Genomic DNA, 12,412 nt, shown 5'->3' on the forward strand with positions numbered 1-12,412 from the left:
CAACTTAATCAATTTTCTCCTGATGGCATATGCTTATTATCATGCCCAAGCTGGAATTTGTGACACAGAAGAAGCACAGGGACAGCATAAATAAGATACAATTTATACCTGAAGACACCCAAGGATCATACTATTCATGTTTGTATTCTATTCACTTAATTTTTATTTTAAATGGGAAAAAAAGAAAGTATAAATCCATCTCACTGAAAGCAACATGCGTCAGTCTCATCTTTATAGCAATCATGTGCATTATAACAAAAATTCTGTTGGTATTGCCTCATACTTCATAGTACTGTAATAAGCTTTAAGTTTACATCTTGAAAGATGACGTATAACCAACTAACCAACAGAGTGTTGCTGTTGACTGGAAATCAAAGAGTGTTGAACATTACAAGTATTCTACCAGACATCTGGCCAGCATAACAGCTAACGGAGATGTTTATTTTCTATGAAAAGGTGATTTCTAGACCTTATTGCAGGTACAATGTAATTATTGTGCATTAGTCTCATATTAATGAGACAACAATATTGTCATCTTTTCACAGGTTTGTGGAGATTGATGAGTGTGTCAGTCTTTTTTATATATATAAATGTGTGTCAACCTTGAGAGGGAACCTTTGAAATAGAACTATACTGCTTCACATAAAGATGTTAGTAGACTATATATTCCTCCACCACAGAACAAAGAATGTCTTTGTTGTAGAATGCTCTACTTGGGTCCTAGTGTCTATCTAGCCTGCTCCACCCCCCCCCCCACATCCATTTGAAAGTCTGAAAGTAAAAATACATTTTGGCATAAATGCTTTTGTACCAAAGTACCATGTTCGGTAATGCACAAAATAATGGATTTGACAAAGGTAGTGGGTAAAAATTAATGACAACTCTCACATTTGTTTGAAATTATATTCTAACGTTGAAGCACACAATTTTCTCAACTGCTGCACCTCAACTGACTGAACTAATAGCTTTATGTGAAACTGGGTATAGTTCTGTGGTCACAGCTAACATATTAGAATAGGTTTTGCAGCCATATGTAAATATTTGCGCCATGCTCTTTAAAAAAATCTTTGCAATAATGGCAACAGGTCAAGTTATTGCTGTATTTTCTTTCAATACTTTGATTTCTCAAGAAGTTTATACCTTCTTAGTAATTAGAGAAGGGGAGAGAGAGACAAACTCTTCAGCAGAATGTATATGACAAGGTGGAGAAATATCTTTATAATTAGCCTCCAAAAAACCCCGTTCTCCAGGCTTTTATACAGTGGCACCCTTTTCACACTTGCCAAAATAGACCTATGTACCTTTCCCATACAGCTGACTGGAAAATGCCAAAGTTGATTAAGTTTCATTCTCTCTTCCTGACTATGGCTGAAACACTCCATGCATTACTGTCTCTTCAAAGCTGAGAACTAGACAAAATCATCTATTCTGTACAGAGGTTCACAGTAGAAATCTTAATACTTAAGTCTACTTAATATTGCACACTTAAGGATATGTAATTAGTCTCAAGATAAAATAATTTACGACTGAAGTGAACATCAAGGCATGAAGGAGAAACCCTTTTGTCCCTAATACCTTCTGATACGCAAACTGCTTCGTTTTAGCAAATTTAGAATGTTTCTGGGCTTGCTATCTTCTGAACACCTACAATTGCAAATAGAAAGATTCTTTCAATGTCAGAAAGTAAAACACTGGCGGTAGACCAACATGGATGGCTAAGCTAAGAAAAGACATCCAGCATTTTCTGTTTGTTTGTGCTAGTTAGTAGCTAATGCAGGGGGAAAAGCAGCTAGAGGAATGCGATTTGGAAGAGTAAGATGGAACAGCAGGCCTGCTTTTGCTATTGCTCTGCTCAGTTTGGCAGGCTCCCATGGCTGCTTTTCACTTAAGGAAAAAACACGGTGGGTTACCATTCACACATCTCCCATCAGCTGCCCTTCTGGGAAGCCAAGAAACCGCTAAACTCTGAAAGTATTTGCTATTACAAGCAGAAGGAAATCTGGACCAAATGTCCACAAAATACAGTTCTAAAAAACTGCAGATTAAGGCATTAACAGAATACAATCCACAATGAGATCCTGCATTTAATGTAACAAAGCAAGTCCAAGCCAAACAAAAGAAAAATTGCAACATTCACCATGCAATTTCATAGAATCATAGAGTTGGACAAGACCACAAGGGCCATCAAGTCCAACCCCCTGCCATGCAGGAACACACAATCAAAGCACTCCTGACAGATGGCCACCCAGCCTCTGTTTAAAAACATCCAAAGAACAAGACTCCTCTACTCTCCAAGGAAGTATATTCCACTGTCGAACTGTCAGGAAGTTACTCCTAATGTTTACATGGAATCTTTTTTCCTGCATTGTCCTAGTCTTTGGAGCAGCAGAAAACAAGCTTGCTCCCTCTTCAATATGACATCCCTTCAAATACTGAAACATGTCTATCATGTCACCCCTTAACTTTCTCTTTGCCAAACTAAATATATCCAGCCGCCTAAATCTCTCCTCAAAGGGTATGGATTCTAGACCATTTACCATTTTGGTTGCTCTCCTCTGGACCTGTTCCAACTTGTCAATATCCTTCTTGAATTGTGGTGCCCAAAACTGAACACAGTATTCCAGGTGAGGTCTGACCAATGCAGAATAGAGAAGTACTATTATGTCCTTTGATCTAGACACTATACTCCTGTTGATGCATCCCAGAATTGCATTGGCTTTCTTGGCTACCACATAACACTGCTGACTCATATTCAGCTTGTGGGCTACTAACACTCCCGGATACCTTTCACATGTACTGTAGTCAAGCCAGGTATCACCCATCCTATATGTGTGCATTCCATTTTTTTTCTGCCTAATTGTAGTATCTTACATTTATCTTAGTTGAAGTTCATTTTGTTAGCTTTGGCCCATCTCTCTAACCTGTCCAGGTCACTTTGAGTCCTCGCTCTGTCGTCTGGTGTGTTAGCTCCTCCTAATTTGGTGTCATCTGCAAATTTGATTAGCATGCCCTCTATTTCATCATCCAAATCATTGATAAAAATATTGAATAGCACTGGGCCCAGGACAGAACCCTGTGGCACTCCACTAGTCACTTCTCTCCAGGATGAAAATGAGCCATTGATGAGCACTCTTTGGGTTTGGCCAGTCAACCAGTTGCCAATCCATCTAACAGTAGCATTGTCCAGTCCACATTTTACTAGCTTTCTTGCAAGAATGTCATGGGGCACTTTAATAAAGGCTTTATTAAAATCTAGATATACTACATCAGCAGCATTCCCTTCGTCTACCAAGCGTGTCACTCTGTCAAAAAAAGAGATGAGATTAGTCCGGCATGATTTGGTTTTGGAAAACCATGTTGACTTTTAGTGATCACACTATTCTCTTATAAGTGCTTACACACTGTCTGTCTAATGATCTGTTCGAGAATCTTTCCCGGTATTGATGTCAGGCTAACTAGACGGTAATTGTTTGGGTCCTATTTTTCCTCCTTTTTGAAGATGGGAATATCATTAGCCCTCCTCCAGTCCACTGGGACATCTCCTGTTCTCCAGGAGTTCTCAAAGATTATAAAAAGTGGTTCTGAGATTACTTCTGCCAATTCTTTTAATGCCCTGGAATGCAGATCATAAGGGCCTGGAGATCTGAATTCATTTAAGGTAGTTAGATATTCCTGGACCATCTCTTTATTTATTTTCTGCTGAATTTCCCCTACTGTGTCTTCTGATCCATTTTCCCCTGGATGAACACTATTTTCTTTTTGAGAAAAGACTGAGGCAAAGAAGGTTTTAAGTATTTCTGTCTTTTCTTCATCCCGTTAGCATTTTGCCATCATCTCCATGTGACACTATCCTATCTTTTTTCTTCCTTTTTCTACAGACATACTCCAAAAAGTATTTTTTTGCTTTTTAAAACCTCTCTGACAAACCTGAGCTCATTGTGAGTTTTAGCTTTTCTGACTTTTTCCCTATACATCCTCGCTATTTGTAGGCATTCCTCTTTGGTGATTCCCCCCTTTTCCACAGAATCACACCCAGTAGTTTCCTAAGCTTACTGAAGGCTGCTTTCTTAGAGTCTAGGATGTATGTCTGACTACACTTAGTATCCCCTTTCCACTATATAACAAACTCCAGGCAAACATGATCACTCCCACCTATCACTTCCACTCCACTAATCAGGTTATCATTACTAGTTAGAAGCAGATCTAAAATACCATGTTTCCCCGAAAATAAGACATTCAGTTCTCCCCATAACCTTTGGACTATAATCTCCAGCACTTGATGAACTCCTGCCTACTTGAATACTGTCTCCTTCCCCCACATAGCTCAGTTTAAAGCCCTTCTGATGAGGTTTGTCTACTTCTTAGCAAAAATGTTCCTACCTACAGGTGTGAGGTGCAACCCATCTCTTAGTCCCTCTTCATGAAACAGATCATGATCCAAGAAACCAAAATGTTCCTGGAGCTAAGAAACCAGTTGTTTACCTCTACTATTTTTCTTCCCTTCCCTGGGCCATGTCCTTCAATGGGGAATAAAGATTAAATGACCACCTGTGCATCCAGATCCTTCAACTTCCTTCCCAGAGCCTCAAATCCCCTCTGATGTCCTGAAAGCTACATTTTACAGTGTCATTTGTTCCCATGTGGATCAAAAGGAAGGGGTAACGATCAGTGAACTTGACAAGTCTTGTCAGCCTCTCTGTGACATCTCAGATTTTTGCCCTAGGGAGACAGCACACCTCTTGATACATCTTGTCAGGCCTGCAAAAGACTGTTTCTGTTCCTCTCAACAAGGAGTCTCTTACCACAACCACACATATTTTCTGGGGTTTTGCAGGGTCCATTTCATGGGCTGATCCTTCTGACACTGAACATTTTCTGAGGGCTGACTCTGTTGCTCCTGTATCTGTTCCTTATCCTCACTGACAAGGGAGATAACGTCAAATCTATTTTGTAGATGCCAACTCAAAGAATGCTCCCTGGTCCCTCTACTTCTTCACATTCTTCCAATTGACCACCTTCAGTGTTTGAGAGCTGCTATCTTCTTCAGAGAGATCCCCTTTGGGTTCCACACCTATTACTGTCTGCTCCATTCTGTCCAGGAAATCTTCATTTTTCTTGATGTTCTGAAGTGTAGATTCTTGCGCCTCTAGCTGCTGGACCTTCTCTTCCAAAAGAGCAACCAGCTTACACTCGCTGCAGGTGTAAATACCCATATCACCCAGCAAAAAAACCCCAAACATTCCACAGCTATTGCAGGTGACTGCAGCAACTTCCTGACTAACCATAGTTAGTGTTTCAAAAGTGTTTCCTTCTTTCCTATTTAACCAAAAGTGTTTCCTCTTGCCTATTTAACCAAGGACCTGTTCACTGAGCTCCAGGGAATGATATCTAGGCTGTTTCTGCACAGCCAAGGGAGAGAGCCTGCATCGGCATTAATCATGCTGATGCAGGCTCTGGGGCCATTTGCACAAATGGCCCCATGGGATGTGCAGCTGTTGGAGCAAGCTCCGCACAGCCGCGTATTCCTCTCCCTGGCCCCAAACACCTCCTTACCTTCTGCTGGCAGCCATTGCTCTGTCGTTGCTCTGAGGAGGGAAGGGGACATGCCCCGATGGCCAGAGCGATGGCTGAAGCACCGGAAGCCTGGAAGCGTGTCCCCTTCCCTCCTCAGAGTGATGACAGAGCGATGGCTGCCAGCAGAAGGTAAGGAGGCGCTCGGGGCTGGGGAGGGGAGGGGAGGGGAAAACGCTGGCTTCCACCCGCTGCCGTTCGCATGGCAGCGGATGGAAGCCGGCGTTTGCAGGAAAACTCGCTCCCCAAGTGAGTTTTGAAAACACCGTTTTGGCGGGCATAGAGCGCTGCTGCATCGATTTGGCAGTGGCGCCTGTGCGAAGGGTCCCCGCGAAAACGGTGTTTTACTGGTCTGAAGCCGTTGCTCTCAGCCCGTGCTGAAACTGCGTTAGTGTCTGGAGCCTCTAACCTGTGTCCAGACTCTAACTCACATTCTATTGTCTCCCCCAAAATGGATGTTTACTGACAAAAAACAAAAAACTGTGCACGCCATTTGGCATGTACCGTTACCTCTTTGAGAGTACTGAAGACAGCTGAATGGCAGTTAAATAGGGGTGGTGATTCATCAGAAGCCCCACCTCGAGAACCAGGACAAAGAAAAACCCTCACTCACACAAAAGCCTTCCCAAGCCCTCAGAAAGCAAAAAAACCCCCAAGCCCCCCCTCTCCAAATGCACAGTTAAAAATCTGACCTTAAAAGTAGCCCTCAAAAAGCACAGCTCACCTTTTGTTTTCTGACTGCTCCTTTTCTGCTTCCTCCCAGAGTTTGGAGGCTCATGGTCAACCAGAGCTCAGGAGGTCTTAAAACAACAATATCGGCTCACTACTTGCTATACCAAAAAACCTTGGATGGCACTTGAATCATTTACATATTGATAAAATCTCCATCTATCAATTACAAAAGGCCATATTGCTCGGTTCTGCATTTATACTATGCCAATACATTATGATGTCCCAAGTTCTTGGGAAGAATCTGACGTGTATGAAGGCCAAAATTGACTGAAGATCTGGTGGTTGTGATTAATCATCATCATCAGGTAGGACCTGGAGATCTCCCGCTATTACAATTGACCTCCAATGTCAATTGCCATGAAGAAAATGGCTGCTTTAGAAGAATTATACCCAGCTGAGGTCTCTCTCCTCCCCAAACCCCTCCCTCCCCAGGCTCCACCCCCCAAATCTCCTGGTATTTCCCAATCCAAACTCTATGAACACTGCTCATAAGCCAGAATTATGAATACTTATTCTACTAATCTGTCTGTATTCAACCCTGGCAATCACATATTTTTAACAATCAGATAATGATTCTTCTTGATGGATGTGGGAGAGATGGTAGAACTGGAGAAAGTATAAATGTTAGAGCAGCTTCTTATAGTTAAAATTGCGTTACGCTTATACAGAGGGACCACAGCGAATCCAAATTTTGTGCTTTGTGCAATTGCACAGGGCAATCTGGATCTTTCTGCAGTTAACCCACACAAATTCATCTTCAGAATTTAACTTGTAAATTGATGCCTCTTTTAATGCCTCTGGAAATCCCTAAGGTTGGTGAACTGATGCTCCTTTTAATGCCTCAAGGAATCCCAAATGCTATTTTCCTGTGAATCTGTTATTTACTGCTAATTACAAGCAGCAATTAGAAGACAATATGGCAGGATGACATGGGAGGAAATAATCTTTTAATGCAGCATGCAGCGCCATCCCGCTCACCATCCATCAGAATGCATTGGCTGGGTGGGATCCAGCCAGCTGTTCTGGTGTTGATAATGGAAGGTGAGGTCCTCTTTGGCCATTAAGACACAGCTCATAAGATTTGTATACAAAAGCCATGTGGTGTGGGGGCCATATTAAGAAGGTGGATCAAATGAGGCTGCATGAAAAAGCTGGCTGGATCTAAGGCCCTTTCTGAACGGGCACCAAGCGGGGTGGGGGGTGGGGTGTCGGCATAAACAATGCCAACGCACCCCCCCGGGACCATTTGCACAGATGGTCCTGGCAGGGTGGCAGGCGGCAGTGCAGCCTGAACGTCGTACCTCTCCTCCTGGCTTCCGGTGCGTCGCAGAGGCCATGGGACACCCCCCGCAGGCTGGGGTGACACGCCCCCCTGGCCTCTGCAACGCACTGGAAGCCAGGAGGAGAGGTATGGCGTTCAGGGATGGTGGGGGGGAAATGGCACCTTCCAGCGAATGGCAGCGGTTGGAAGACGCTGCTTCTGAAAAAACCTCACTCAGGGAGCGAGGTTCGGAAGCATTGTCTTTGCGCCACTTGGGGGTAGCGAGGGTGGCGCTGCTGCGATGCAGCAGTGGCGGCTGTGCAAACCCCTCCCCAGGGACGGTGTTTTTGCCATCCCTGAGGCGCTCTATTCCGCCCGTGCAGAAAGAGCCTGATTCTGTAGTTACTTTTATTAAACACCTATTCTCATTTTATATCTGGATTTGATCCTAAAGCAAATTAAATGCTATATTCTATCAAAGGACATGCAATTATGTGCAAAACATGAGCCTGGAGTGGGATTTTTTCCTCCACTCTAATAGCAACCTCTGGTTGCCCCTCCTTTTGCATTGCAAACCATGCTGGCCTCTGCTGGAAATGCTGAGCTGGCTGCTACTTTGCCCTCTCCTCTGTGCCTCAGATACGTTGTCTGTCTTTTCTATTGTTTAAGTTTCACTCGCACGTTTGCATGATTAAATTCACATGGCACCTTTTTTTTTCAAAAAGAGTTGCAAAACTGCTCAAGGGGTCAGACCACAAAGTCAAACAACACTGCATATGGTCAGCTTCTGAATTCATAGAATCAGATTTCTCAAAGCTCAGCCCTCAGAAACTATGTCTTAGAAAGTGCACTTCCACGATGCAGTGGTCATTGCTTTCAGATTCAGAAGCAAGTCATCGTATATCTCCAACATGACAGGAAATTAACCTCTTCAGAAGGACTACCATCAACATTTTATGATAGTTTTCCTCATTCATATCGTTGGAAGTAGTGAAAAAAAATCAATATTCCTAACTTTGGCTGTAATTACATCACACCATGCAGATGTCCATTCATATCAATGGTCTATGGGAGAATTTTATCTCTGCCACACAGAACACAGAGGCTTACGAAAGCAAGGAAAAGTGAATTGTCTAGCACACCTACCCTGTTAGACATAAACTTATTTTCTTCACAACTCCCAATGTCTTTCTCCAAAAACAAGCAATACATTAAAAAAAAAATCAAGCTGACTTTTCTCCATCTTGTCCAAACTGTATCCTTCCACTGTCTCCTGCCACAAAGTGCAATCTTGCCACAGTGTCAGAGGGGAAAGTATACTAGCTGACTACTGATAAAGATATGGCACTAAAGAGGCAATTAAAACAACTACTCACATCTTGTGCAAATATTCTCTCCCTCACCCTCTGATACTCCTCTTCTCTCTCTTCAATTGATTTACTTCGTCTGTCATCTCTAAATGGATGAATTCTGTTTTGCTGAGCATAAAAAAAACCAGGAGGATTACATAAGTTGAGCTGCTAAAAACTGCAGTTAAACAACTGTCAGTGGAGAATAATAAATGTTCACTTAAACAAATGAGGCATGAAAATGAGTGTTGTCCTGTTCCTAAAGGTGGCATGTAAATCATAGCATTTTGCTATGTGCTTGATAGCATTAAAATGCATGATGCTGAAAGTGTCGAGTTTAAATGGGTCTTTTTAGTCACTTTGATTATATGAAGTTTTCTTACACTATCAGACTAACAGCCCAATCCAGAGATGGGGTCTGAATCCCCCTCTGGTGCCAGTGCACCCCTGTGCCGGCGTGAGTGCCCATTCTGCTGGATCAAGGAGCAACTTAGCTGGGCGCTGCACAGTTCTGCAGCACCCAACCCGGAAGCTGTGCCTGTCAGCTAGGCCCACCAGCGCAAAACACTGCGCTGGCATGGCCAGGGGCAGGCCACAAGTGGGGTATGGCTGACCTTAGTCGGCCTCCAGTGCCCAGTCGGCCCCTGTGCACTGGCAGAGCTACCAGGGGAGATATGTCATGATTTTTGTGGTGCATCTCTATTCCTCTCATGGGGAATTTTCTTTCAAGCTTCCCACATTGCAGAAAAGCCCTGTGGAGTGGGCAGCGCGGTGCCAGAGAGGCACCTTCCTAGCCCACCAACACAGTCTGGATTGGGCTGCTAGTCTATCAGTTGCTGACTCTTGATAGCAATCTCAAACCACATCCTGGCTGGGAACTGAATCTTTGTTAATCTTCATGCAAAGCTTGTGTTCAACCACTCAACTACGGCCTCCATTTGTAGGGAAGGAAGAGGAGTCAGGAGAATAGGGGTTTTTTTTGGAGAGGGGGTTGGTTAAAATTAATAGAATGCTTTCCCTTGCATCCAGGTTGTCTTGTACCTGGCTTGTCAAGGGAAGAACCGATTTGCACACTTTTCTGCAAAATGCTGAGATACTAATGATATACCTGATAATAATGAAGTAAACAGAGAGACTCTGGAAAATGAACTAAAAATTGGGGGGGGGGGAAAGCTTTAAAAGATTAAAATCTGAGGAAGAGAAAAATGTTGTTGAGAATATTCTGCACAAGAGATAAAATATGAATTTCTAACATTTCACACAGTCCAGAAAGCAGTAAAACGCATACTAAGGTGGACACACATGAAGATTACTGAATCAGATCCTTCATCCATCAATGCCAGTATTGCCCACTCAGGCTGGCAGTGGCTTTCCAATGTCCCTGGTAGAAGCCTTTCACATCACCTACAGATTGGTCCTTTCAACTGGAGATGCTGGGGAATGAACCTGGGACCTTGTGCAAATCAAGCAGATACTCTACCACTAAGCCACAGCCTCTCCCCGTAGGTGCTTAATGGGGAAGTAAAACCCCTGTACAAAGCTTTCCATTTACAGCTAGCCTCTAGCTACAATGCTTTATTCGCAGTATGTCTTGTATACACACTTCATTCCTGACAGCCTAAACTTTTCTGTTTTTGAAATTCAGATGTGATGACTAGAAAACCATCTAAGCAACTGTAGAAGAGTGTGTATGAGTGTGTGTTTGAGAGAGAGCAAGAGAGTGAGAGAGGTAAAATACTCTCTTACCAAATATGTGAACCAGTGAGGCACTCTGGTGTAAAGAGATTCACTAGAACACATCACAGTGCCAAAATCCCAGGTCAGAACATATATATTATCTTACCTTCAGGAATTTTCTTACAAAAGTTCTTCCAGAACCAAAAGAAACATTTTTCAAGTTCAAGTTCTTTTCCTTAGTTTTGAACGTGTGTGTATTTTAGTGGACTTAAAAACATCATTTGAAGCAAAATACGTGCTTTTTCAACAGGTTCCCCCCCCACCCCTTAGGCTGTTCACTTAGCCAGCTCCTGACACATTTTTATATTGGCATGTTTCATATTGATAGTTTTAACAACGCAGAACAACATGACAAGCAGCACACAGAGGAGACAGGTTTCGGGCACATGCATGCAAAAACCAAGCAAGTTATGTGAACAATTAAACATGGTGGTGGTGGAAACTGTAGGAAATCTTTCCCTGTGAAAATTCACTTGTGGATAACAGAAAAATCAATTTGTCCTCATTGCAATATTTCCCCCATTTATGTTTATTATTAGTATGCATTAGTCACCCACCAGCTCAATAGATTGGTAAAAGCTGGTCCAAGTGTCCACAGAGTCACAAAAGACAACTGCAAAACCAAAAGAAAAGAATAAACCCACAGCACAGGAGCCTTTTGAACATTCCGACTTGCCCTTCCACATGCAGCATTTCCTGCACCAAGCAAAGCTGCTCATGCAAAACTGCCACTGCCGAAACAAACACGCTTGCGGCTGGATGCTATCCACTGAGCGCCAAAAACTGGGGAGCGAGAGCAGCCGAGGGAGATGGAGCAGGAGCAAGAAGGAAAGTAGCAGCAGCAGAAACAGAACAACATCAACAACATCAGCCAGCCCACTTCCAAAAAACAACAACGACAAAGTTCGGCAACTCTCGAACCGAGAACCAACCTGATTGTCTTCTTTATCAATACTAGAGTTATCTCGCTTCAAGATAAATCGCTTCTGGGATTCTTCACCTTTTTCATCTTTTAAATGTTCAGAAAACCTTTGCTCTGGTCTGCCAGCAAAGTAAAACATATCAATAAAAATCTTTCCCCCTCCCCCTTTTTGTTTTTAAGTTGTTGGTATTCTTTTCTTTTTATCAGAGGGTATTTAAAGGCAAAATAAGACCACTGTTCTTGGTTGCTGATGTCAGTACTGATGGACAGCTCCGGTAAAAGGCTAACATTATTTTCATAAATATTTTTGGTTGACATGCAGGTAGCAAGTTGAATTTGAGTGACTGGTCATTGTGGTGAAGGGTTTATTTGCAATGACTGAGGGATGAGAAAGCAGAATGAGGTTAGGCTAATTTGCTTTTCCAGCCATGCTGATCTGCAGCAACAATTTCAACTGATTGATCAGCAAACTATATGGCAGTCTTTTAGAGAACTTTTCACTCAAACTACAGTGAATTGATAACTGTGGGGGAAGACTGTAGTGGTATTTGATTTAAACAAATAATTACCCAGCAGAAGGTAAATTGGGAAAAAAACATTTCAAAATTGTCACAGAGTATCAATTTTCCAATTGATTTAAAACCCATCCAGATGGTTATTAAATGGGCAGACTTTGCTGATGGACAGTTTCACATTTCTAGGGTTCAGAGGCTGAGATAAATTGCTTTGTGCTCTTTCTATGACCTTGTTTGAAAAGGATGAGAAAAATGTCTCTTTACATCGAGCTAACAATTGATATAATTGCAAGCTTGGAGGACATTTTAATCTCCAGGACATAGT

The 12,412-nt window shown here is 42.6% G+C and overlaps 1 protein-coding gene across 8 annotated transcripts in view; it reads right to left on the bottom strand.

Annotated features, from left to right (window-relative positions):
- Window positions 1-12,412, bottom strand: part of ARPP21 (cAMP regulated phosphoprotein 21) — a 207,830-nt gene that overhangs the window by 95,189 nt on the left and 100,229 nt on the right. For 6 of the 8 annotated variants that reach the window (XM_048511050.1, XM_048511045.1, XM_048511047.1 and 3 more), the window contains 2 exons: window positions 11,583-11,691; window positions 8,941-9,042 (listed from right to left, as the gene is read on the bottom strand). In XM_048511050.1, coding sequence (XP_048367007.1) covers window positions 8,941-9,042; window positions 11,583-11,691 — 211 coding nt within the window. The remainder of the gene's footprint in view (window positions 1-8,940; window positions 9,043-11,582; window positions 11,692-12,412) is intronic. The other 2 variants (XM_048511052.1, XM_048511051.1) reach the window with 1 other exon arrangement.

The sequence above is a fragment of the Sphaerodactylus townsendi genome, linkage group LG11, assembly GCF_021028975.2.
Source record: "Sphaerodactylus townsendi isolate TG3544 linkage group LG11, MPM_Stown_v2.3, whole genome shotgun sequence".
Lineage (NCBI taxonomy): Eukaryota > Metazoa > Chordata > Lepidosauria > Squamata > Sphaerodactylidae > Sphaerodactylus > Sphaerodactylus townsendi.